At 47.0% G+C, this 24642-nt stretch overlaps 2 protein-coding genes across 4 annotated transcripts in view; both read right to left on the reverse strand.

The window, feature by feature from the left end:
• Window positions 1–399: 399 nt before the first annotated feature.
• Window positions 400–7728, reverse strand: LOC311509287 (ribose-phosphate pyrophosphokinase 2). Its single transcript, XM_084574425.1, has 7 exons — window positions 7431–7728; window positions 4275–4458; window positions 3139–3237; window positions 2159–2283; window positions 1723–1896; window positions 1480–1639; window positions 400–1390 (listed from the first exon to the last, which is right to left on the reverse strand). The coding sequence occupies exons 1-7, from the start codon at window positions 7550–7552 to the stop codon at window positions 1298–1300; spliced, it is 957 nt and encodes a 318-aa protein (XP_084430551.1). The 5' UTR covers window positions 7553–7728; the 3' UTR covers window positions 400–1297.
• Window positions 7729–12089: 4361 nt separating this feature from the next.
• The window catches only part of LOC311509271 (histone deacetylase 4-like), a gene marked incomplete at its 5' end in the record, with an annotated part of 39600 nt that continues 27047 nt past the window's right edge, over window positions 12090–24642 (reverse strand). For all 3 annotated transcript variants that reach the window (XM_084574396.1, XM_084574395.1, XM_084574394.1), the window contains 20 exons: window positions 12090–12369; window positions 12475–12619; window positions 12723–12807; window positions 12974–13107; window positions 13270–13388; window positions 13777–13874; window positions 14076–14195; window positions 14277–14364; window positions 14516–14571; window positions 14737–14844; window positions 14933–14979; window positions 15075–15177; window positions 15256–15389; window positions 15519–15714; window positions 15972–16196; window positions 17851–18080; window positions 19249–19441; window positions 19548–19682; window positions 20091–20200; window positions 20291–20419. In XM_084574396.1, coding sequence (XP_084430522.1) covers window positions 12330–12369; window positions 12475–12619; window positions 12723–12807; window positions 12974–13107; window positions 13270–13388; window positions 13777–13874; window positions 14076–14195; window positions 14277–14364; window positions 14516–14571; window positions 14737–14844; window positions 14933–14979; window positions 15075–15177; window positions 15256–15389; window positions 15519–15714; window positions 15972–16196; window positions 17851–18080; window positions 19249–19441; window positions 19548–19682; window positions 20091–20200; window positions 20291–20419 — 2495 coding nt within the window. In that variant the 3' untranslated portion in view covers window positions 12090–12329. The remainder of the gene's footprint in view (window positions 12370–12474; window positions 12620–12722; window positions 12808–12973; window positions 13108–13269; window positions 13389–13776; window positions 13875–14075; window positions 14196–14276; window positions 14365–14515; window positions 14572–14736; window positions 14845–14932; window positions 14980–15074; window positions 15178–15255; window positions 15390–15518; window positions 15715–15971; window positions 16197–17850; window positions 18081–19248; window positions 19442–19547; window positions 19683–20090; window positions 20201–20290; window positions 20420–24642) is intronic.

Consider the following 24642-nt stretch of genomic DNA (forward strand, 5'->3'; position numbering starts at 1 on the left):
AGGTGAGGCCCTCCTCATTCATTGTCTGGTATTTATAGGTTTGAGATTAGATTTTACATTGAACCTCCATCAAGTCAGAAACCTTTGACCTCCCGAGTGGAGTCAGATGATAAGAGGCTTACATCAGCAGACCGGCGGCCTTTGGACGAGATTATTCGGATGCCGATGGTTCATTTGTGGAAGAAATTTACTTCTCAAAATGATTGTAAGTGTTCAGGAGGGTAGTTTATTTTTGGCAAAACAAATACAGTGGAAATATAAACGCTTGAAATTATTATTTAAGATTTCCTTTACTTCATTCATTTCCCTGTTGAAGGAAGCAGTTTTTCTGTTGCATTATGGGAAGTGTTTGCAGAACGTCTGCAGGATGTTGCAGCAATCAAGAGACGGAGCAGCGTGTTGTCTGTAAGCCATTGTCAAAGCTTTATTGTCAAAGAAACAGCTCGAAGTGTTACATATAAAAAAAAAAAAAAGGTTAAGTCACAATTTTTCACCAACTTCTGATCTGCCTTCGCGCCGACGCCGAAACCCGCCTCGTACCGTCGGCAGCGGCTGAAATGTTGAACAAAACAAAGCTTTGGGCTCGATTACTTTTCATGACCTTTTGGATACGCGGGCTGAACGCCCACTACACCTCATATATTCATTTTTAGAGAAGTTTAGCTGGTAATGAATTAGAAGGTTGAGATGGAAGCAGCAGCTTATCTGGAGATAGGACACCAGCGTGTTCAGTTTTCGTCTTGTCGTGCAGTTTTTAAACTACTCTGGGGGCCTGATGATGGCGCTAAGCGTTAATACAATCAAGAGTGTTAGATAGTTGCAAGAAAATGCTCAGGGGAAGCTGTTAAAGCAAGTATTTGTAAAAGAGGAAGGTGCACATTCTTTTTTTATCAAGGGCCAAAATATTTCTAATCGTATAAAGTGGAATGTTTCATTGAAAGGAAGTTTAATAAAAGCAGGAGGTGGTGCGACACACTGGACCCTCTGGTTAAAGTGAAGGCCAGGCTTTGAGGATTTATGCTAGCAAGACTGAAACAAGAGAGCAAAAAAAAAAAAAAGAACAGATGCTCATAAATACAAACTTGGTCTTCAGAGAAGGAGGTGATGTTTGGCTCTGTCTGCTGGGTGGAAATGTCAAACACAATGTGTGGGCGTGACCTTTTAAAGTCACACGTGGTCTGTTGTTTGGTCGGCCAAGCCTTTCTGGAGGACACGTGGCCAAAAGTGCCAGCCTGAAGAGCGGGAGAGGAGAGAGGAGAGGGGAGGAGAGGGCCGCCCCGCCCCGTCGTCTCCTCCTCTACAAAGGTACGTGGCTGAAGAGGTAGGACACTGACTCGCCGTTGTGGGTTCTCCTGATCGCCTCCGCCAGGATCATGGAGATGTCGATGACCTGGGGGACGCAATGCAAAACATGAGGAGTGTTATTTCTGTCGCTTGAACGCCTCCTTTGCTCTTCTTGAGTTTGACTCTGGGGCATACCTGGATTTTGGGGCACGCCTTCATCTTCTCCTCCTGCGGGATGGTGTTGGTCACCACCACGGCCTCGAACGGGGCGTTGTTGATGCGTGAGATGGCTGGACCTGAGAATATGCCGTGCGTGAGGATGGCGTAGACCTTTACAGCTCCGGCATCAATTAACCTGAAGAAAAAAAAGCAGAAAGATGCAGCTGACGTCCTCTCACTAGAGCCTAGAGATAATAAACGGATCTAAATGCTACCGACTTGTCGGCGGCGTAGCAGATGGTGCCGCAGGTGTCGGCCATGTCGTCCACCAGGATGGCCACGCGGTCCTTGACGTCGCCGACCAGCACCATGCGGTCCACCTCGTTGGCCTTCTTCCTCTCCTTGTGGATGAGGGCGAAGTCCACGTTGAGGCGGTCGGCGATGGACGTCACGCTGGAACGGGAAGGAGGAAGAATTAGCCGAGCGAAGCTCATTTAAATGCTTTCATTGTGTGACCTTATTTCCGCAGAGATTGAGTGACTTCCTAGATGGCGAAAAAAAAAAAAAAAAAAGGCAAAGTAAGCAGATTAAAATGACGTTCAGCTGATCTCTCCTAATGTGAGCATCGCTGCTGAGAGCCTCAGTACTGAACTTAACGCTTTAGAGAGGACACTGGACGCCCGTTGACACATTATCTCCAATGGCTGCGTCTTACCGCTTCGCTCCTCCCGCATCTGGAGACACGATGATGCAGTTTTTCCACTCAGGAATGTTTTCTCTGATCCACTGCAGGACAGCAGGCTCAGCGTACAGGTTGTCTACAGCGATGTCGAAAAACCCCTTTCAACAAAAACACAACAAAGACTCAAGATTATTATTTGCTCCATGGTTTAACAAAATAAAAGTTTCTTCTGCAACAGGTATTTGGTCAGATTAGCTTTATTTTGAAACAAATGCTTATTAAATCCAGGTAAAAACAAAGCCAGGGAAGTAATGAATTAAAATAAATCACGCTGAGCGTTAGCAGAGGATTAGCTTAGCATAAGCACTGGAGACAGAGGGAGTCATCCACCTACATGTGCCTCTGCAGTTGTTTCCTCATTTGAAAGATTAAATATCAACTCATAGAATCATTGTATTGTTTTTTTTCTTTTTAAAGTCGTGCCATTAATCCAAAACATGACGTTAGCTAAACTCAGAGAGCACCGTCAGGCCTGAAAAGCTGATGATTTAAAATATACTAAACCCCAAAACTCCAATCCCTCTAAATCACAGGTGTTAAACATATGGCCCGTGGGCATAAATCGGCCCACCTGAGGATCTAATCTGGTCCGCAACACTGAGACCTGAGACTAAACAGCAGACAGCAATGTGCCCAGTGTAAACATTCTCCTAATTTACTTGTTCTTTGCACTAAAATAAATGGAAAATATCTGGAGTTGTCGTTATTTATAGGCTATCAAGCTATTATGTTACTGGTCCGGCCCACTTGAGATCAAATTGTGCTGTTTGTGGTCCCCGAACTAAATTGAGTTTGACACCCCTGCTCTAAATTAATCATATCGAATCACTTCAGGAAGTCAGTGGGGACACCCAGCACTAATCTTTACGCTAAACTAAATTAAGCTAAGCCAAGCTAAACTAAGCTAGCACAAGCGTGTTCTCTTTAAAGGCTGCAGCAGCCAGCACACTGACCTGGATCTGTGAGGCGTGGAGGTCCATGGTGATGATGTGGTCTGCTCCGGCCACAGACAACATGTTTGCCACCAGTTTGGCCGATATCGGTGCTCGACTCTGGGACAAGCATCAAGACACAGTCGGCTTGAGGTGAGTAAGTAAGAAAAAGAAACTTAAAAACCTTGTTCACCGAGGGCTTTTCCCCCCCTTTGTGCGTCCAGATCCATCCATCTGACCGGCCCGAGAGGACGTCAACCCGCGTGAATGCGGCTCTAACTTTTTTTTTTTTTATTTTTTGTTTACCTGCAACCTTTCCATTACGGTCACTCTAGTAAATGTAGGCCTCGCTGCAGCTGCGGGCGTGTTCTGTTTATTCGGCGCTTTCACTCAAGAAAAGCCGGCGCCGTGCAGATGGACACGTCGAGCAAGGCTCGGGGCTTGTTGACACAACACTCGACTAGCTGGATGACGACGATGGCCGAGGCGCGATTGTGCGAGCGCTCGGAGAAAATGGGAAGTTTGGATGGAGGGTTTGTGACGAGTAGACACTTACTGTATAAGAATAACACATCCTTCACCACAACAACAGGAAATATTTATATTAAAAAGCTCATTCCACTCTAAAGCTGTAGGCCAACTATGATTCAATTTGACAAGAAGCCTGAAGTCAGAACCTTTTACAGACATCTTTATCTGACGTCCATGAGGTTAGAAAGTGTTTGCAGATGTTTAACCTTCATCATGAGAGGACAATGAGACGTTATTAAATAACTGCACACAGAGAAGACGAGAAGTGTTTCTCTAGGTGATAACTTGTTGCTCAGGATTTTCTGTTGTAGTTACATGAGGCAATCATTGACAGGCAGCCTGAACTAGTTTGAGATGTGGCTTAAGCTGGAGCCGTTTCTCTTTAGTAAACCTGCAGCAGAGTTGTTAGTGACTTGTTTAATCACATTATGATCTGGTTTGCATGACGATTTCTCCTATGAAGAGATATTTCAACCATTATCAGATGGCTGCAGATGCTTGAGGAGGTTAAATCAACAGCAATGTGCAAGTAGACGACACTTTATACATGCTGCTATAGTTTAAGTAGGTGTCGTAGAGTTTAAGTAGGTGTCGTTTATTTACTACTACTATCTAGTGGCGTTTACCTTGTCCTTCTTGTCCTGCCGGGCGTAGGGGAAGCAGGGGATGACGGCGGTGACCCGGGACGACGAGGCGATCTTGCAGGCGTTGATCATGATCAGCAGCTCCATCAGGTTGTCGTTGATTTCGCCGCAACCGCTCTGCACGATGTACACGTCCTCGCCGCGCACGCTTTCCCCGATCTCCACACTGTTTAATAGAAGAAGGGGAAAAAATGGAACGTCAGACTCAGTGTTTAAGACTGCAAGATGATTTTTTTACAGATACTTCCCAGGTGTTTTGTAGTAAGTTCTACAAATAGAATTCAAGTCAATTAACATGCGCGGGACACAACGCATTACTCAACAGGCATACAGTCGACAGGCAGAGGGGCCCCGAGAGGTCATTCAAGGGGCCCCTGGAGCAACAGCCTCTGAATGAGCAGACTGTTAATAATTCTCTGACGGCCAGAGAGTCAGAAGACGACTAAAGCAGTCAAAGCCACCACAAAGAGAGTCAAAACAAGCACAATGAGTCAAAACAAGCACAAAAAGAGTCAAAAAATAGATCACAAAACCACTACAAGTCACAAACGACGACAAAGAGAGTGAAAACAACCACAAAGATACAAAAATAAATCTTAAAACTACCCAAGAAAGACAAAAAACTACAACAGATACAAAAATAGATCACAAAACCACCAAAAAGACATTTAAAACAACCACATCAGATTCAAAATAAATCATAAAACTACCCAAGAAATTCAAAACAACTACAAAGACGCCAAAATAAATCACAAAACCACCACAAAGAGACACACAATAACTTCAACTAAGTACAGTTTAGTGATTCCATTTTAACCACTTTAAGTTATATTCAGATACCAACTATGAGCTTCCTTGCTGCTGTTCCCACCGTTACTGTCTGTAATATTTAAGAAGCCCTTTTAATACTTTCAAAGAATTCCTATTTTATTTGAATTCAACTTCTTTCCAGGAGCTGCACATTTATGAGCAGTGACTGTTGACCCACTCAGCCGGGACTAAACCTGTATGCGACAGAGGAGCCTTGAAGGTTAAAAGGCGAGTTTCGGCCGACTCCTCTCGCTCGTCTGAGGACGCAGCACCAACCTGCCTGAGACGTCGGATCTAATGTGTGCGAAACATTCCTCAAGTCATGTGACCCCCCCCACACACACACGTGTAGATTCGTTCGGGGCCTTTCACAGATGACAAACATTCAAAACGCAAGCAGTCGACAGGAACTCCTTCCGACAAAAATCATGTTAAAATGGGCAACTTTAGAAGCAGCTATTTAATGCTAACTTGTGCGAAACATTTCCTGTCACAGGGGCATAACAAAGGAACAAACACAAGGCGACCTTTACTGTAAGAGACAAAACTAGATACACAACTAATAACAGACCATTTTCTGTACATATTAATGTTTATACAGTCATCCTGAATGTTTAAATGAGCACCAGCGCTGGTTATGACCCAACACCAAGCAGCCCAGCCTCAATAAAATCTTAATTTGGATGTTTTATGCCGTGCAAAACAAACAAAACGTTGTTGCATTATTCCAAGAAATTCACTCCCTCCAGTCAGGAGTAAAAACCTGTGAGAAGAGCCGCTATCACCTTCCTGAGAGCGTGAAAAGACGCTAAAATAATCTTTGTTTTGCGCTTTTTTGTGTCGCGGACAGCTGCGTTCCCTTGAGAGAGAACTCGGGGCGACGAGGAGTCCTCCCTGGATCTTCGGAGCCGCGCGTGGGGAACGACTTCAGCGCGGAGCCGGATCGAAGCAGTGGAATGCAAAGGTTGCAAAACAATGTATGCTTTCGCAGTGAATGCATCACAGATTGACCCCGGGACGGGACTACAAACATTCTCAGAGACACCAGGTCATTGATATACACTTGCATGCACTTTAACTAATAAAATGTGCTCTGACGGTTTGATAATCGAATCCACAAAATGTATGGCGACTTTAAAGCTGCAGAAGACGAACGCTGCTGGGATGAGCTCGGGGGGCCAGAGGCCAAAGGGTCATCCTGCACAAAGGTTGGACCTGCACTAACAATTCAAGGCCAGGCTGTAAAAAATCTCTCTGCAATATTGTATTAAAACAAGGTAGCAGCTGGCGTGCAGACACACACACTCTCTACTAATGGTTAGCTTGACTTCTCTGGAAATGAGCACTAATGAAGTGCATGTGATTTAACCGCTGAAGAGATAACTAACTTCAACTACAGGCAGCGTTCAGAGACGAACACAAGCGGCTTTACTGTTATTTATATGCACTTATTCTCATTTAGTACAATAAACGCCGTGTAATATGTGTTAGAAACATTTAAATGCGACATTTAAGTTGATTTGTCAGTTGCTTGTAACGTGTGTGAGCTACATGGCCAGCTTTATCCATGCTAAGTGACAGCAGGCTAGCCAGCATCCATTATCGGACAGCTTTCCCGTTTTTTTTTAGTTTTTTTATATAGGAGGGCAACAACTTCGACTACATTTACACAAATGACAGATGAAGCTTTGTCCCTGTCTACTTTTCTATTTATTTATTTTTCTGGGACACACTTACCTAACGGTGTACGCATTAAAAGGTGTCACGTCATTTTTTTTTTTGTCTACACGTAACGAATAAATATATTTTATTGGTTTCTAGCTTAAATAAGCAACCACTAACATAATTTAGGCCAACATAAAAATAAAAGGCCCGCTATATACGTGTACAAAATGTACAGCGACGCTTTCTGCCGGTTCCATAATCAGCCGCCATACGGAAAACAGACGTTAGCATCGTTAGCATGATACGCAGCTAACCAAATATAACGTTACGTAACTTTTAAACTCCTCCGTTTCTAAGGCACACATAGCAGTGTAGGTGTACATTTTAAACGGTGTGCTAATAGCAAAGCTAGCGTCCCTGTCCGATAAAGGAAGCATTAGTGTTAGCTTGCTAGCCTGTTGTGTTTACATGTGGCTAGCTAGTCACGTGTAGCCCTGCCCGCTGCATAGTAAACTATGAGTTAGCTTCAAGCTAACCTACCCACATGGGAGGACCGAGGCTGAAGCAACACGGTCCCCGACAAACAATTAAGACACATTTTACACGCTCAATGCACAAATGCCAAAGCGACAAGCGTCGTCTTTGAGTTCAAAATGCACTCGCCATGTCTCCTGGTTGCTGAATTTCTTCGTTATGACTTTCCCCAGCTCCAGCCCGAGCCGATCCGCCACTTTCTGAGACAGGTCGTGGTGGGAGCTCCCGCTAAAAAGCACGATGTTCGGCATGTCCGAAAAGCCGCAGCGGTTCGCTCAAGAGATGAAAAAGGGAAGAAGAGCAGAAAAGCTGCGAGGGCTTTCCTCGACGGAGGGCGATGAAAAGAGGGTAAATGAGGTTGTTAATGTTGCAGCCCGAGCATTGCACTGGTGCAGCTGAGGGGACCGTCGGCAGAGAGGAAATATCAGGTCGGTATCTTCACGCTGGAGGAAGTGCCTGTCTCTCATTGGACAGCGAGGGTGTCCACTGACACATGCATCTACCCTGCTTCAAACTTTATTTTAAATATATCTTGTATTATTTTATGAATATTATCAGTACACGAACACCCTGCCACTATAAAACGACCTGATTATTAAATAATTTTAAAGAATTATTTTTATTATTATAGAACATTCCTCCAGTATAAAATAACCTAATTATAAAATAATTTAGAATAATTATTCTTATTATTACAAGACATCCTGCCACTATAAAACGATCTAATTATTAAATAATGTTAAATAATTATTTTTATTATTATTATAGAACATCCTATCGCTATAAAACGATCTAATTATTAAATTATTTTAAATTATTAATTTTATTATTATTATGGAACATCATACCACTATGAAACGACCTGGTTATTAATTTGAAATTATTTTTATTATTATTATAGAACTTCCTTCCAGAATAAACGACCTAATTATTAAAAAAAAAGAAAAATATTCATTTTATTTTTTTATAACTTCCAATCACTATATAAAAAAACCTCATTATTAAATATTCTCAATATTCTCTAACTAATTAGACAACTGATATTCATGATGATAGAAAGAGGATTTTATTTTAAAATATTTTTTTACATTAATAATCTATTTTTCTAGCCTACTAATTATTTCCTTATTATTATTATTATCCTTATTTATTTTTTTTTTTTTTTTAGAAATAAATGTAAAAAGTCAACAAATCTATTATAATCGTGTAATTTAAAGACAATATTTGCAGTTTTCTTGGCCTTTTATAATAAATATATATAATAAATTTAATAAATGAAATGCTGCAAGATTTGTGGACTTTTGCAAATAATATTGGGACATTTTCAGCATTTTGTGACATTTTATCGACCAAATGTCGAGACTAATTGTTTGTTTCTGTTAATTTTCTGCAGAGAATCATGACAAACCACAGAGAAAGAGGCCACTTATTAGCTGCTGCTTGGACTTTGCCTTTATCCAGCGTGCACACTTGTGACACTGGGTTTCGTAAATTAGATTTTTCACTCAAAGAGGAGTCACCTGAGACTTCATGCCCCTCGAAGCCTGCCTCCTCGTCTCTGCCATCATTGAGATCATGTGCTGGGGAAGCTAATGGGCCGTCCCCTCAGGAATGCACATGGATTATTTGGACTGGATCGAGTCAACGCGGACTTTGACTAATCACTTCAGCGAGGCGGCTGAAGCAGAAACGCGCCTCTTCACATGTCTGCATCATGAGACAATCAGAGCCTGGTAATTAAATGCCCCGGGACACACAAGAACACAGGCAATGAGGCGACCGTAAATTGTATTTTTCAGAAATATATTTTATAGATGATGTCAGAGATGAAATGTCCAAAGCGTAGGTCCCAAAGAAAGATAACATTTTTCATCAATAGAGACGAACAACAAACAAAAAATAACTTTTTTAAATCCATTTACATGTAAACCAAGAATTGCTCTTGAGCCACAGTGGTTATATATATAGAACTGGCCGAGGTGGGTGTGACAATCAAACGACGATGCCCTTTTGTCTTTTTTTTTCTGTCTTTCCTCCAAACCGATATCCGTCACTTCTCTAACATTCTTTGGGAAAGTCTTGTTAAGGTGTGAATGTAGCAGAGGTCTGGCGGAGCGCGTTTCTCTCAAAGTCCGTACATGTCGTTAAGTGCTGAATCGGGTTAAAATCACTTATTGGAAATTCAATAAGAACAATATCAAATGTTGCTGACTCCCCACCGGCGGAGTCAACCGGACAAAGTCTTTTTGAGTCGTTTGCCCACCAGAGAGGACGAAAGCCGCTCCTCTCCTCCCGCCTCTCGGAGGGGTCGCCCTTTGGGAGGTGTCATCTTTAAGTCCTCCAGTGTTCTTCTTCTATTGTGCAAATACATTTTGTTTTTTTCTGTTACATAGACAAGCAGGCATGCTGACTCACAAACCATGCAAAGAGTTAAAGTTGGCGCGAGCAGACGGCTAAAAAAGAGTAGTATCACCTTTAAAAAAAAATAAAAATATTAAATTAAAAAAAGCCAAATTAAACAAGTGGAATGTTTTTTAAGACATGAAAAATGAATCTTACAGGTTTATAAAATAATATTAAAATAATATAAAAGCAGATGGGGGTTAATTTAACTGATCTACTCGGTAGTGTCGGATCGGTTGAATCCAAGCAGGAAAAGGGAAGAAGGGTGCGACACATGCTCGGATTATTAGCCGATTGTTTTCTAAACATCAGCGCCCCCTTCTGGTCTTTTCCCGCTTACGAAAAAAAATACGTAGCTAGCTACATAAAACGGCCTCGAAACCTCTTCACGGATGGTGTCGTCACAGTCGAAAGGTAAGTGCATATCCACCCCATGCACCAAAAATAATCGATTAGGCAACAAAGTGATCAGACTCTGTTAAAAAAAAAAAAAGTCAAATTGCAGTGCCGTGTAATGTTTCACTCGAGGGCAACTTGAAAACAGTGCAGTCGATGACGAGTTAAATACGCTGCTCTTTTTTTTTTAAAGTTCATGGAGTAGTGTCGTACGCCATACTGTTTCTTCTTTTTTTTTTGCTTTTTTTTTTTTTTTTGCTCACAATATCATAGCTGTCATTAGTTAGAGTACATTTATAAAGTTTTCCATATACAAATCTTCTATAAACAGTACATGTTATAAATACATAATTGATGAAAATGCAGAAAGGCTTCGGGAGCCGTAGAAAGAAAGAAAGTAAGAAAGAAAGAAAGAAAGAAAGTGTTGCTCCTTGTTTTTGATAAGTACAAGAAAGAAAGAAAGTCTTGAACAAGAAATGACAATAGTACTAAGTGAATGGCAGCCCTATAACTATCCAGAAAACGGATAAAAACACAGAAAAAAATCTATGGATGAAAAAAGTTAGAAAAATAATCTTAGAAAATAAAAAGTGGACACGCTTACCGAACACTTTTTTTTTTTTTTTTTTCTTGATAAATCGTCAACGTGATGTGGAAATCATACACAAACGGGGCAACGCTCGATTGCCCCTCAAAATATATTCAATCCAATGTACATGGCTAGCTCCCGCTAGTAACCAAGGTAGTCGCCGACCGGCAAAAAAATCATGGTGGATCAGCGACGCGTCGAGGAAATGCTCACCTGATCTGTGAAGGATTAAATTAGTAAACATCGAGAGAGAGCGTGTTGGGGGGCCTCGTTGGCAAAAAAAAAAAAAAAAAGGGGCCAACACGTGAAATGTTTTGTCGGCTTGCCAGCTAAGTGGAGTGAAGGTACTACCGTATATGCAAACTCATGCTTTGGCTTTTCTCACTTGGCTTTCTCTTTTGGATAACATTCAAAAAATCTTGCAAAAAACAAAACAAAAAAAAACATAGTCTCGCCGCTCGGATGCATGCGTGACGACTCTGTTTAAAGGGAAGCTACATAAAAGGCTCGTTTCCGATCGAATTCCTCGTCTGAGGGTCTCCACGTTTGCACCGTTGTTTTTTTTTTTTGTTTTTTATTCGTTCCTACTGGAGCTGGCCAACTACCTTAACAAAGCGAATTTCTTTTTTTCTTTTTGTTTTTACAGAAAAATAGATCCATCCAAAAAAAGTAAAGTAACTCTTCAAGAGAGGGCCGTGAGAGACAAGAAATGTTGTCTGCGTCACGTTCCGAGTAAACATGCTGAAAGATTGTTTGCTTTATTTTCATCCCGCGGAGGGATTCGACGCTCTCCGCGCCCCTACCTCCCTCCCTCCCTCCCTCCCGTCCTCGCGCCGATTCCTCGGCGGGCGAGAAACTCTTTAAACTTAAGGCAATCTTTTCCTGAACAATCCTGAAATCCAGCGGACCCTCACCAAGGCACTCCTCTCACTCGTCAACCTCCAACGTCAGGCTGGTCCAGCGAGTTGACAGTCTCACCGTCAAATCTTTGTTAAAGGCCTACTTAAACTTTCGGCCCGACCAAAGTCCACAGTGAACGCATCGTGTAAAATGTTATCTCAGTTGCTGCGGTTCCCCCCCCGTTTTCTGGGGGGGGGAAATAGTTAAGAAAAGAGAAAAGAAAGTCCCCGAGCTGCTCGTCGACAGCTGGGGACGTCCACTGTCCCTGGTGTCCGTACTGTGTGTGGTCAGAGGGCAGCCGCGTAAAAGCACCGTTATGTTTCTGCACGGAAGTGTGATCGCGCCGTTCTGCGGCGAGACCGGATCCCGCCCCGGCTCCAAACGCACTCGCCCCGCTGCCGTGATCACTCGGTTGGCCGCGGTGGGCCAAGGGTGCAAAGACTGACAGAAAAAAAATGAATGTCTCTGAGCGAGTGCCGCCACGCAACGCCGTTATGTTTGTTTCCCCCCCCCCCCCGATTCAGTCCTCTGTCGTCTGATAGGCTCCCTGCTCCGAGGCTGAGCCCACCCCCTCTCCCTCGTCTTTTTTTGGCCGAGGGGCCGCCAATCAAGGTGACTGACGTGGTGAGTGGGGTTAGGGGGGACTAAATGAAGGGATCAGCCGAGACTCTTTGCTGCTCAAAGAGGCGTTCTCCGGAGAGGTCAATGGTAACAGTGTGACACCCTCGTGTTTCCCTCCGTTACAGTGGCTCCTCCTCTTCCATCGGCTCCTCCTCCGGCCTAAGTGGGAAAATGAAATTGTCACCACATATTTCCTCCAAACCATGGGATATTTGCCTTAGCTTCTACCTGACATGTTAAACCAATAAGTGGGTGAAGCTTCACCTTTGATCCATGGCGTTGGTGTTGGCCACGGACAGAGAGGCCATGGCGCTGACGGCCTCGGCCTCCTCCGAGTCTCCTCGCCTGGCCTCCAGCAGGGACAGCCCCAGGCGCGGCGAGTAGCGATGCACCGAGCGCCAGTATTTACCTGAGAGGACGGAGCAGGATTGTTTTCATCAAGAAACCTGTCGAAGGCTTTCTAATCAGGTATCAGTGTACTGAATCCTCCTGGGAGTTTGTGCTGAACTCACTGTGAGTCTCCAGAACTTTCTCCAGAGAGCGAACAGCGTTGGGGTTGGGCCTCTGCTCCAGCACGGCCTTCGGCAGCGGATCCAGCTACACAGCACAAATGTAAACATTTACCATATTTCCCACAAGAAGAACTGTTATTGTTAGAAGATCAAATTACAGCTGAAGCAACGATTCAGAAGGACGATTCCAATCAGTTCCCATTTCCAACATTTCTGCTTAACATTCAGATCTCGTGAAGCGACCCCCCTACCTCCTGGCCGAGCAGGGCGGCCACGCAGGCCTCGGAGGCGTCGCAGATGGCGGTGAGGTCGTGACCTCCCTCCAGAGCCAGGACCACTCGACCTCCAGCGAGGGTCATCAGCTGTCTGGTCAGATAGCCGAAACCTGAGGGAAGGGTTTGTGAATGTATTCGCACAAGTAAATCAGCTGCAGTTGAGTTTATTCGTAATCTACAGTCGTCTTTCACCCTTTATAATGAAACCAGTGAGTTTATTTGCGGACGTCTGCCGGGGGCGTGATAAGAAACACACTTGAGATAATGCTCACATTTGGACGTCAGGGTGTAGCCGCCCAGCGGTGGCGGGTGACCCTCCACTGCGTCGAAGCCGGAGGAGACCAGCACGATGTCCGGAGCAAACTCGTTGGCTATGGGCATCACAACCGACCTGGGAGTGGGAGGGTGGAGTGTAAAGGTTACGCAGTGGAACAGGCAATATTTCAGTGTGAATGAAGATAATACCCCTGAACATAGACCGTATATGAATATGGACAAAGCGTCGCCACTTCCTTGTATGAGCATGATTTTAGTGTTTTACTTTGGCCCACGTCCCATCCACTAACATGGAGGGGGAGGAGCTTATGACCTATACTGCAGCCAGCCACCAGGGGGAGCTCTACTTGCTTTGTCTTCAGTTTTGAAGAGCTGCTCCGCCATCCATCTTTTTTACAGTCTATGCTCCTGAACTAAAAGGTTGTTTCTTGTAGACCAAATATTTAATAACTTACTAACAACTTTTGGGTTTGTCACAGAAAACTAAATCTATTTGTTCGTACCTGAAGGCAGCCAGGTACTCTGCATCTCCCATGGGTGGGTCGAGGCCTCCAGTGAAGGCGACATTGACGTTGAACCCGACTCCGGGACCACTGCCCACCTGCGGAGAGGAGCATGCATGCAGCTTAATTTCTAGTAAAGCCCAACCAGCGGTGGAGCTTTGATAGAGTTAAGAATTAAAAGCTAAAAACATTACTTTATCACTAAAACAACAGCAAAATCAAACTCATTCTAAACCAAATGTGCAAAAAACCTTCCCACAATGCACTGGGAGTGTCTCATTCCGGCCAAGAACACTCACCTCGTCAGGTGCTCCGCTTCCAGGGAAGAAGTTGCCGTCGTCGTAGCGATGAATGGACAGGTAGAGGACGTTGGGGTCGTCGTAGAACGCCTGCTGGGTGCCGTTGCCATGGTGGACGTCCTGAGGGCGGACAGACCGTTTAAAAAAAAATATGTCCAAATAACAGCGAACACAACTGGTGAGGTTACCAAGGAGACTGACCCAGTCCACGATGAGGATCTTGTTGACGCTGAGTCTCTGCTGCAGGAGTTTGGCTGCGATGGCCACGGAGTTGAAGTAGCAGAAACCCCTGAAACAGCAGCAGAATAAAGGCGCTTATTACTTTATGTGCAACTGTTTTATGTGATTTCTGTTCCGGATGAGGCTCTGAAATGCTGGTATATCTGTGTAGTAATATATTAGGAGTCTCTGAGTGATCGTGGGGACGGCTGTGGCCTTACATGGGAGTGCTTTCCTCTGCGTGGTGTCCTGGGGGGCGGACCACGGCGAAACCATTCTGCAAAGACGGGCAGAAGCATCAGGAGTCTGTTTACGCTGCGTTTATAAAACAGTGGCAAACCACGACCCAAGACTATCATTTAGCCAAATACGAAAACCCAGACGGGCGGCTGTAACGTTTCAAGAAGCACACATTAAGGCGGCGGAGGAACATCACGGTCACCTTCAGTTCTCCGGTGGCCACTTTGAAAACAAGCTCCACCACGGAGCCGACGGCGAGGCGAGCCGCGCTGGATGAGTGGACCTCGTTCCAGATGGTGTCGCTGTCCACCTGAAAACACACACGTCCTCCTGTTACTGCCCGGGCCGACTCCGCGGCACACAAGGACGCAGCCTGGAAGGTTCGAGGCGTTACTTACCCCCACCCCTCCACACGGTAGCCGCACAAACATGGGAGTGATTGAACCTGGTGATCGGTGAATGAGCGTTAAATCAGAGGATATCAGCAGCCGAGAGGTTTTAACTCTGTGTGTGTGTGTGTGTGTGTGTGTGTGAGCTTACAATCAAGTTTCTGTCTGAGTGGGTTGGTTCCGTACAGCAGGACGTGGGCTTCGGAGTGAACCGTCTGCAGCTCTTCCAGAGTGGCCTTCCTCCCACGGATGCACTGCACACAGATGGACGCGGATTTTAAAAGGAGCTCGCTACTTTGCCGGCGTCGGGGTCGGGCGTTATTCGCGCTTACCTCGCACTGCGCCCTGAGTCCGGTCTCCTGCAGCCGAGACCAGATGCTCTGGATCCGCCCGGCGTGCTCCGGGTGGCTGTTGGTGTTCCCGCACATGCACTGGTGCTTCTGCATGAGAGAGTCGTACACCAGGCCTGAAGGAGCACAGAAGAGGGGCAAACAAATGAGTGCTTTTATTTTGAAAATCTGAAGCAGAAGATCCACTGTGGCATCCTCAAAGACAAAGCTACGGAAGAGTGGGAGAGTAGGATGCCGACGCCGACCTGTGGTGAAGCGAGGCTTGACGGGAGGATCGGAGGCGGGGACGCTGATCGGGAAGGAGGAAGCCGACGCCGGCGACGACTGGGCCCTGGACAGGGGGCGGTGCGCCGGGAAGGAGATGGACAGGCCGGCAGCCTCCATCGAGGCCTGGTAGTTCCTCAGCTGGTGGATCCGCTGCTGCTCCAGCAACAAGGCCTGCTGCTCGTGAATGAAAGAGAGGAAAAGTGGAGTAAATCAGTTCTGTTGTTGTGGGAAGTGGCCCAAAATGTAGAGGTAAAAAAATATTTCAGACAAGTTTTAAACTGCAAGTACAAAGTGTGGCCAAAAGGTGGCAGCCAAGAGCAAATGATGCATCTTTTTTGCTTTTCTACTGAATGAGATGTTATGGGACACACCTCTAAGGGTTTACAACTACATATATATTTGTGTCAAACAAAGTTGGACTCATCCTCTACCTGTCGGAAGAGCAGCTCCTGCTCCGCCTGCCTCTCCCGCTCCCTCTCCCTGTGCTGCTGCAGCGCCTCCTCCTGCAGCTCCTGCGGGTCGGGGGGCTCCTGCTTGATGGTGACCCCCGGCGGCAGAGCTCCCCCGTCCTGGTGCTCCCTCAGCTCCTCCTCCGTCTCCTCGGGGTGGCTCTGGTGCTGGCGGCCCACGGGCGACTCGCCGGGCTTGGCCATCATCTGCGGGGAGGCGGCATTGGGTGAGGCGAGGCGAGGCGCGTCCGGGGCCGCGCTTCGGACGCGCCTCGCCTCTTTTAACGAGCTTAATTTGGATCGCTCAGTCGGACCGGTGCCTCGCTCGTTTCAAAACCGAACCGTTCTAATTGATTGTGAGTGGCCGCTCTGCCGGCTGTGCTCCAGGGCGAAAGCGCGCCCCGATGAACAGAGACATTCCGCGCTCCCCGTTGCGCCGCTTCTCATCGACTCATTCCGGGGGCCTGCTGTTAACCGAGCGGTGACTCAGTTGTCTATTCATTCACTCTCGCTGACCATTCAGAGCGCCGGAGAGTCCTCGCCTCCAGACTGTTTGTGATGTGAAGAGGGCCGCGAGTCGGGGGAAGTCTCAAGAGTGGGCCACATCCACAGGTGTGTGTGGGAGGGGTGTGTGTGTGTGTGTTCCCAGAGCTGTGAGCCTCAGGGGCTCCTGGCTCGGTGCCAGGGGACGACATTGACGTCAGAGCATTCACTAACTCTCATTCACCCCACCCCCCAAATCCCCCTTTCCTCCTCTTCTCTGCTGCTCTCGTCGTCTTTGCGTCCGAACAGACGTCTCTGCCCGCCGTTTGTTCACCCCCTCCCCCCGACGCCGCGTCCCTCCTCCGCTCTACTTTCCCACAAACCTCCTCTTTATCCTCTCCTCGTTAACTTTTTGATTGTCGTTGCATCAGAATATGCACCAAAGGTACTTTTAAAGGGACAATACCACAATTTTACACAGGACGACGCTACTTAAAACTTTATTTTTACAGATTAAAAGCCGCTGGAAGGCAGATTTTCTACTTCTAAATGTTGAACTGTTCATTTAAATTTGTGACAAACAAACCGGCATCCCTAGTTTGACACCGACGTAGAGGGACTGAAACCAGAGAATGAGAGCGCTACAGCGTTTAGAATAAAGCTAAACACAAAGCTCTTCTCCCTCGCACAGAATGAAATGTCAAATTTTCACTTCTGTCCTGACAGGAATCTGCAGGGCGCGTCCTCGGCGCGCCGGCGGCCGCCGTCGATGTGTTTGTGCGAGAAGCTGCCACTCGAGAGCTCTGAAACGTACGGAGGGAGGGAGACGGAGCGGAGGAACGCGGGGGAGGCGGAGGAGGCGGAGGAGGAGGAGGAGGAGGAGGAGGAGAGGAAATCCCTTGTTTCATCCACCCACCTCTCCTCCAGCGGAGCGCTCTGCCTGAATAGGTAGAGCCGCTCGCTTCCTCCCTGCCCATACAAGGGCAGGGGCTTCCGCTCGGTTGCCATGGCGCCGCGCGGTTACCTCGCAGCCCGTGGCAACTGTCTCGGCCGCAGTCACAGGGACGTAGATGCGCACACACACACACACATATATAACACTCTGCTGTACATGTTAACCCATACCTGCCTACTCACAAACAAAAATACTACACAGAGAGGAAGAAAAGGGCAGAGGAAAGTCAACAACGCGTTATTGGCTGTGCTTCTGGCTGCTGCCTACGCAAACTACTACACTACAGCTCCTGCAGCCTCTGAAACTTATAGCGCTCATTAATTATCAGTTTATCTGAATGCGACGTCAGATAAATGCCCCCGGCTTCACCCCCCCCCGCAGGGAGACGACCCCTTAAACATACACAACGACGGCGGTGGCTACCTTGTTGAGGTGGAGCTGCTGCTGCTGCTGCTGGAACTGCTGCTTGTGCTTCTCCAGGAACTGCTGATGCTGCTGCTGGACCACCAGCTGCTGCAGGGCCAGGGCCTGGGCGTGAGCCTGGGCGGCGCTCCCCTGGGGCAGCGGCGCCGACTGGGTCCTCCCCAAGGGACGGTGCTGCCGCTGGAGCTTGGCCATGGACGCCGCCGACGACATGGACAGGCCGCCGACGCCTAGGACGCAAAAAACGAGGGAGGGTTCATCACAAAGCCAAAGCAAATTTAGCCGGTCTCAACGGCGGCAGGGTAACTACCTGATGTAGCTACCGTTCGCAGCCGCGCAAGTGTTCTGACGGCGATGTGACTTCCTGCCAAACTCCGGCGCGACTATTTAGACTAGGTGTCATAATGATTCATGGCTGCGCGACTCGCTGTTCTACTCTGGTGGCTCGTTTCGGGGGGAAATGTGACAGCGTTTCCAGAGCAGCCGCCGTGTTTTCCAAATTAAAGATCAAATCAGAGAAAGGTTCACGTTGTGCGCGCCTGGATGAAGAAGCCTTTTAAGACTTGCCAGACCACAATGAGCGGAGTAAAATCACCTGACCTTTACGTTATAAACTCTTGAAAACGCCTCAACTTCAGGATGAATATATTGTGTTCAAAGAGTCCTAATTTTGCTCTTATTGGTGTTGGACCTAAGATTAGTTAGCAGATGTATTTGTGAGCCAAACAGAAACGACCATCTGTGCCGCCATACTGCGATTCCTCCATTGTGAGTCCATTCGCAGCGAGAAAACTAAGGAAGCAGACCCTGGTCGAGGCTGCTAAATGATCTGAGAAGCTTGACTACTGTGTAATACATCAGAGAAGATGCCGACCACGGTGTTTTTAAATGAAAAAGATGCAAAGCAGTGGAGCCGGGAGAAAGACGGCGCGGGGACTAGTAAGTTATTGTCGCCCGGGCTGCAAGAATTCGCTCTGGTTGTTGTGCGGGGGCGTCCACACATGTCCTTGTCTGTATGTTTTCAGGCGCGGACGCTCGCATACGTGCGTCCGCATGTGCGTCACTGCCTCATTCACCGCTAATGTCCCGCTGAAAATAGCAGCGGTGTTGTAGTCAATGAATGAGCTGATGGGAAAGGGCACACAATGCGCCCATGTCTCGCTCTCATAGCATACGCTGACATATGAAAGGAGCTCATTAGTTTGAGCTGATGAATGGATGTCTGTCAGCACGAAGGGGACGGACGGAGACACACGGCTCCATGAGTGTGGAATGGGTTTCTTTTCACGTGTGGCTCTGTTACTCCTCTCGTTACCCCAAACTTCATCGACAACAACACGTTGCTAATTCTGCGACTTTTAGCCACTTTAATGTGAGAACTTTAATGTGTCCACCTACCTGTCACTAGGGGGCTCTGCGCCGGACTCTGCTCCATGAGCACCATGTGTTGGAGCAGGGGACTGTGTGCGCCGTGCCCGCCCGTTCCCGCTCCGGCCTCGGCCAGATACGGAGTCAAGTGTCCACCAGAGAGGAAGGGAGGGCTGAGGGACAGGGCCGGCTGCAGACCTCCGTCCTGCTGCGCTGAGGTCACCTTGGAAACGGTGCGAATAAACAGTTACAGACGACGCAAATGCATTTATTATTATTATTTTTTTTTTTAAAAAACAATCGGGATCTGAAATTTCCCCCCTCCTTACATTGGAAGCAGCGGTGGCTGTGGCGGTGGCGGGCAGCCCCAGGGTGATGTTGGGTAAGGATGGCGAAGTGTAGAGGGACAGCTGGTTAACGGAGGCCCGCTCAGCGCCGCTGCACAGCCTCTGGGCCAGAGACGCCTGGAAAACACATTTAAGTTATTTATCTGTGAAAATAATCCAGCACGCAGGAGAGAGAGAAAAAAAAAAAAAAGAAAAAGCAGTAGATGTCCAGGCATGGGGGGAGAGCTACATTTGCACCCTACTGGTGATGTAAAATCGTCATGGCCACAAGCCTCCTCCACACTGAGAGCCCCTAATGACTGCCGCAAATAGCATCTTGCCAGCTCCTCGTTCTGCCTCTTCCTCTGCAGAATCTGATTTTCCCCCTTTCACAGCCTTTGTGCAAGCTAGAAACTACCACCTGTAGACCGGCTCACGCACACGAGAAGAGCGAGGCCACTTGACGACAAAAGGCTGCAGGATTTGTTTAATAATTTCGACGAAGACGGCGCATTCCTCTATCGGTGCGGTGCGACTGGCTGTTACCTCCGTGTTGTTGGAGACCGGCACGGTGATGCCGTTCTCGTTGGGGATGTTGTGGGAGCTGTTGTTCGGGGAGCTCGGGCCCGAGCCGGGGGCGCTGCTGCACGCCGAGTCTGAAACACAAATCGAACGCACAGGAGATCAGCAGCCCGGCGCGAAAGAAATGAAAACCACTGCCGAGGAGGTGGGGGTTTGCGCCTCACCCGCCATGTCGAGCGAGCGCTTCTTGGCCGTGGTGATGGGGCTGTCCCGGCGACGCAGCAGCGGGCTGCTCCGGCGCTCGCTCACCTTCTGCTTCAGCCGGGAGCGTAGCTTCAGGTTGGGCTCCGAGGCTGAAAGAGGAACAGAAAGAGCCCAATGGTGTTTGGTGCAATCCCATGATATTTGGGGCACGGAGGCCTGAGGAGAGCTTCATTAAGCTGGTAAAAAAAAAACAGGAAACACCCCTTTTTGTGTGTGGTGAGTCTCCTTTCCAGTAACAGTACAACCCTAATCTCACCGTACTATTTTTAATACCAGCCACACCTATGTTTGATAGTCTGCTGTACTAATACCGAGGTGTGTCTTTCTTGTTGCAGCCTGAGAAAGTATTATTTGTCTAAATAAATGACTTAATCTCTGCCATTTTCCCACTGATGCACGGCACAGCTCGACACACATTAAATATTAAGCTGCGCCCTTGCTTCCTACTTCTATTACCTCAAGGAACAAGGCGATTTTGGTTCGCGGCCAGCTCCGGCTCAGACGCCAACACCCCTGTCACGCCTCCTTGATGTTAAACAGATAACTGGCGGCAGCGCAGCTTTTCGGGCGAATCAATCAAGCGGCAGCGTGGAAGAGCTACCTGAGCTGCGGTCTCCCGGGCTATCGGCTTAAACCGGGGAGCTCGGCGCATTGATCTGCCACGGAGAGCCCTCCGCAGAGTCGATCTGTTACGAAACCCGTTCTGGTAGACAGGCTGTAACATTCACTGGCCGTACAAACCCTCCCACCTATCGAGGTGCTTCCGAACAAGTCAAATTCTGATACGTTTTCCCAAAGTCGTAGCGACTACAAAGCAATTAGCTCCAATTTGCGAGCCATGTCTGACTGCCTACAGGCCTCTCGGTCTTTTGTGTACGCTTGTCACGGACTTGTGAATGGAGACAGGAGAAGGGAACGGCATGTCACTTTGGCTCCGGCCATGGAGACTAATGCTCTGTTTATTTTGTCCTGCCAATCAGCAGACTCGGATAATTCTGCTCTTCATTATCCAATTTTTAACCATCAAAGGAGAGCTGAATCCAAAAATGGTGCGCCACCAACCCTTGTTGTGACCCAACCGGATTTCTTTCTTTCTTTCGCACAAACCCTGAAAAGCCACCAATCCCCGGAGCAAACTGTCCTTTTTGGGAAACATCTAAAACGAACGTGTTCCCACTTGCCGTGTCAGGTAAAAATAAACGTGTGGAAGAGAGAGGAGTGTGAAGTATGAAGTGTGAAGGTACAGTAGCACAAAGCCGGAAGGAGATCTCAGTCCAGATGGATTCAGACCAATGAATGCTGCTGGGAGATAAGCTTGTGAAGCCAACTTACTACGAATCCAATAGAAGGATTTCTGAGAGACGGTGTTCCTGGATTATGTTTTTAGAGAAGAAAGGAAAATGCCATCTTAGATGGATATAACGCACTGTTCTGCCAAACAAAGCCAAAGCATAGCAACTAGATATGGGCTTGGTATCGCGTTATGCCCAAGATCAGACTTTTTCACAGTTGTTTTGCCAACGTAAATGATCGAAAATAACTCCAGAGCTGGTCTCAGCTAGGGCTAAATCACCAAAGTCTTGAGACTGAAAACTCATGACGCTCCTACATTGGATTAATTTATCTCTTTTTGGGTGTACAAAGCCAATCGAATAGATGTAACCATAATGGGAAAAGAGATAAAAACAAATCCTGTTAAAATCGATCACCATTTAGATTGTCTAACTGTGCATTTACCTTTTTCTTTTGGGCAGCATTAATAAAAAAGGAGCTGTCTCCAGACAAAATGAGGTCCAAAGACAATTTCTTTCTTTTCAAAAGTTTCCATAAGGGACCTTACTCCTTTATGTCCAATCTACTTAGGCTACAAGCTGAAGCTACGTCTGTGGAGATGGACCAAATCTTTGTTCTTACACTCTTTGAGAAAAAGATGAATGTGTTTCTTGTTCTGATCGTCATAACTGTATCGGGGACATCGTGAATTCATTCGAAGACTAATGGCAGACCTTTGATCTTCACACAGAGTCTGTTATTAAGAAAAAACAACGAATAACGACTACACGAGGAGGACCGAAAAGAAATGAGTAATTGGGTTTTTTGGTTCCTGCTTGAGTGAAAACACACTTGACAGCACCGCAAATAATCACGGCGAAGATGTACTCAAAGCCAAGCGGGATCAATGGAGGAAACGTCGATACCTGTGAGACGAGGCGCTCTTTGAGAGAAAAGGACACAACGTGCCGCTAATGTGAAGTTAAAGGAGGGGGAAAAAGAAATAATAATCATCGGGTGTCAGTTACATTTGTCTCGGATCCGTCTTCAATTCTGAGCTGAGGACATAATTGACTTATTTCCAATTTTGGTAGACTAATTAGCTAATTTCTAGAAAAATTAATGAACTAATTTCAAGTAAGACTGCTGTAATATTGCAGTTTATAATTGGAAATCCTAGCTAGTGCTACAAGGCTTTGTTACAGGTCTTAGGGAGGCATGAGCACCCACGATCAGAGCGGACATCGTGCATCGGTGCACAGACTGTCGCCTGGTTAAAATGGGCCTCACTACAAGCCAATCAGAGGCGCGTAATCAGACATGTTGCCCTGTATGTGTAGGTTGTACAGTCTGGCTATCGTGTGCGGTACTGTAGAAGTACTGTACTAGTCGGCTATTGTGCCCATGTGGAGGCCGGGCTGCCCCAGTTACGCACAAACACAAAAAAAAAGTGAATCAGAGGGCCTCACAATTTCCCACCCAGTCTCCATCTTTCTGTGGCATTGTGTATGTGAGAAAGTCTCCAGACAGGGCATTGTTCCTGTGATGTTCCCTCACCCCTGAACGTGTCAATGGTTTTAAAGGCTTCTGCTGTACGCGGGTTCAGGGTTTCAGAAAAGAAAAATCTTCTCACGCCACTGTTTTCGCACCGCTTCACCTTTTAGGCGATCGCTGGGCAAAATCAGGAAGGCTTTCGGGTTAGCATTCATACTGCTGGACGCTTCAAATCATGACTTCCTGTCCAGAGGATGCAAAGTGTTTGTTATAAAAGCGATCGTTCAACAGTCCTCCTTTGGACTCGGCTTTTACCGTGTCCTGCAGTGGAAAACTACTCGCGTAGAGCTCGGCACGCTACCGTTTAGAACTGCCTTCCCCATCAAAACAATGTATCTGGCTGCACTATGAACCCATACACCTGTTGCTCTCCTCGTGTTTCTGACTTTTAACTATATTTGCTTTGGCACCAGATCATCCTATAAGATCTTCCTGCTCATAAATGATTTTTAGCTCATTCCCCGTGTTGCACTGTCCAAATTATGCAGCGCACAATGCGCACAAAGAGCGTCAGTGGCACTAACTTTCTAAAATGGAAAAGAGCGAGACGCACAAAAGAGCGCTGTTGCTTCCCTTAGCCGTTGCTGGGAGTCCTGGGGTTCCAGTTCTCTACTTTATAGCCTGGCGGTGATATAAAAGAGCCTCTAAACTCTCCCGAGCTGGCATTACCATAAGTAAACCCCGCAAAGCACGTCATCGCTGTGGGCAAATATCAGGGTGGCACAGGTTCTCTCCTCTCTCGGCGGCGAGAGCACAATCCGTGGCCTTATAGAAATCAAGGGACGGACTGACACTCCAGGGACAATCTTTTCACTCCCTCCCATCTTCCCGCTTTTTTTTCTCTCCTCCAAATAAAGCCCGTTTTTGGGAGTGTGGCATCATTGTGCCACTTGCTGGGTTTAGTTTAAATCCTGCTTGCCAGCTCTCATTTTCTGTGCTCTAATCTTCTCTGCTTTTAAAAAGAAACCAACATCCTTTCTTATTAGGGAAGCAGTGAGCGAGGCCACCATAACTTTCTCCAGTCTGATTATCACTGTTCGTTCTGTACTCACTTTACCCTTTTCCTCTCATTTTTCTCATGTATTTATCCCTGTCTCTTCCTTTCTCCCTAAAATTTTCCTTCCTCTTCTTCTTCTTCTTCTTCTGCTGCTCTCCCAGGGTGGAATGTGGCTGTGTGGGCCAGTGTCAACTGTGGTCTATCTGTTGTCGTAGCCAGCAGCCCGAAGGCTCCGAGTCAACAGGGCTGGAGCGCTGGCTGCAGCCGCCTGCCGCTGCGCTAAGTGAATAATTGCACTGTAAGACGACCGCTGCTTCACAGCTACACCACCGCGCACACCACTCGCACTTTACACACCCAGGCGAAGCGACACGCATATACACACACCTGACGAAAAAAACACGCTGAAAACAGATGGTTTCACTCTGAAAAGGCTTCGGGAGTTTGAGCGCTGAAGCCTGAAGATGTTAAGATTGTAAACCACGAGAA

Source organism: Chelon labrosus, assembly GCF_963514085.1.
Source record: "Chelon labrosus genome assembly, chromosome: 24".
In the NCBI taxonomy this organism is placed as follows: domain Eukaryota; kingdom Metazoa; phylum Chordata; class Actinopteri; order Mugiliformes; family Mugilidae; genus Chelon; species Chelon labrosus.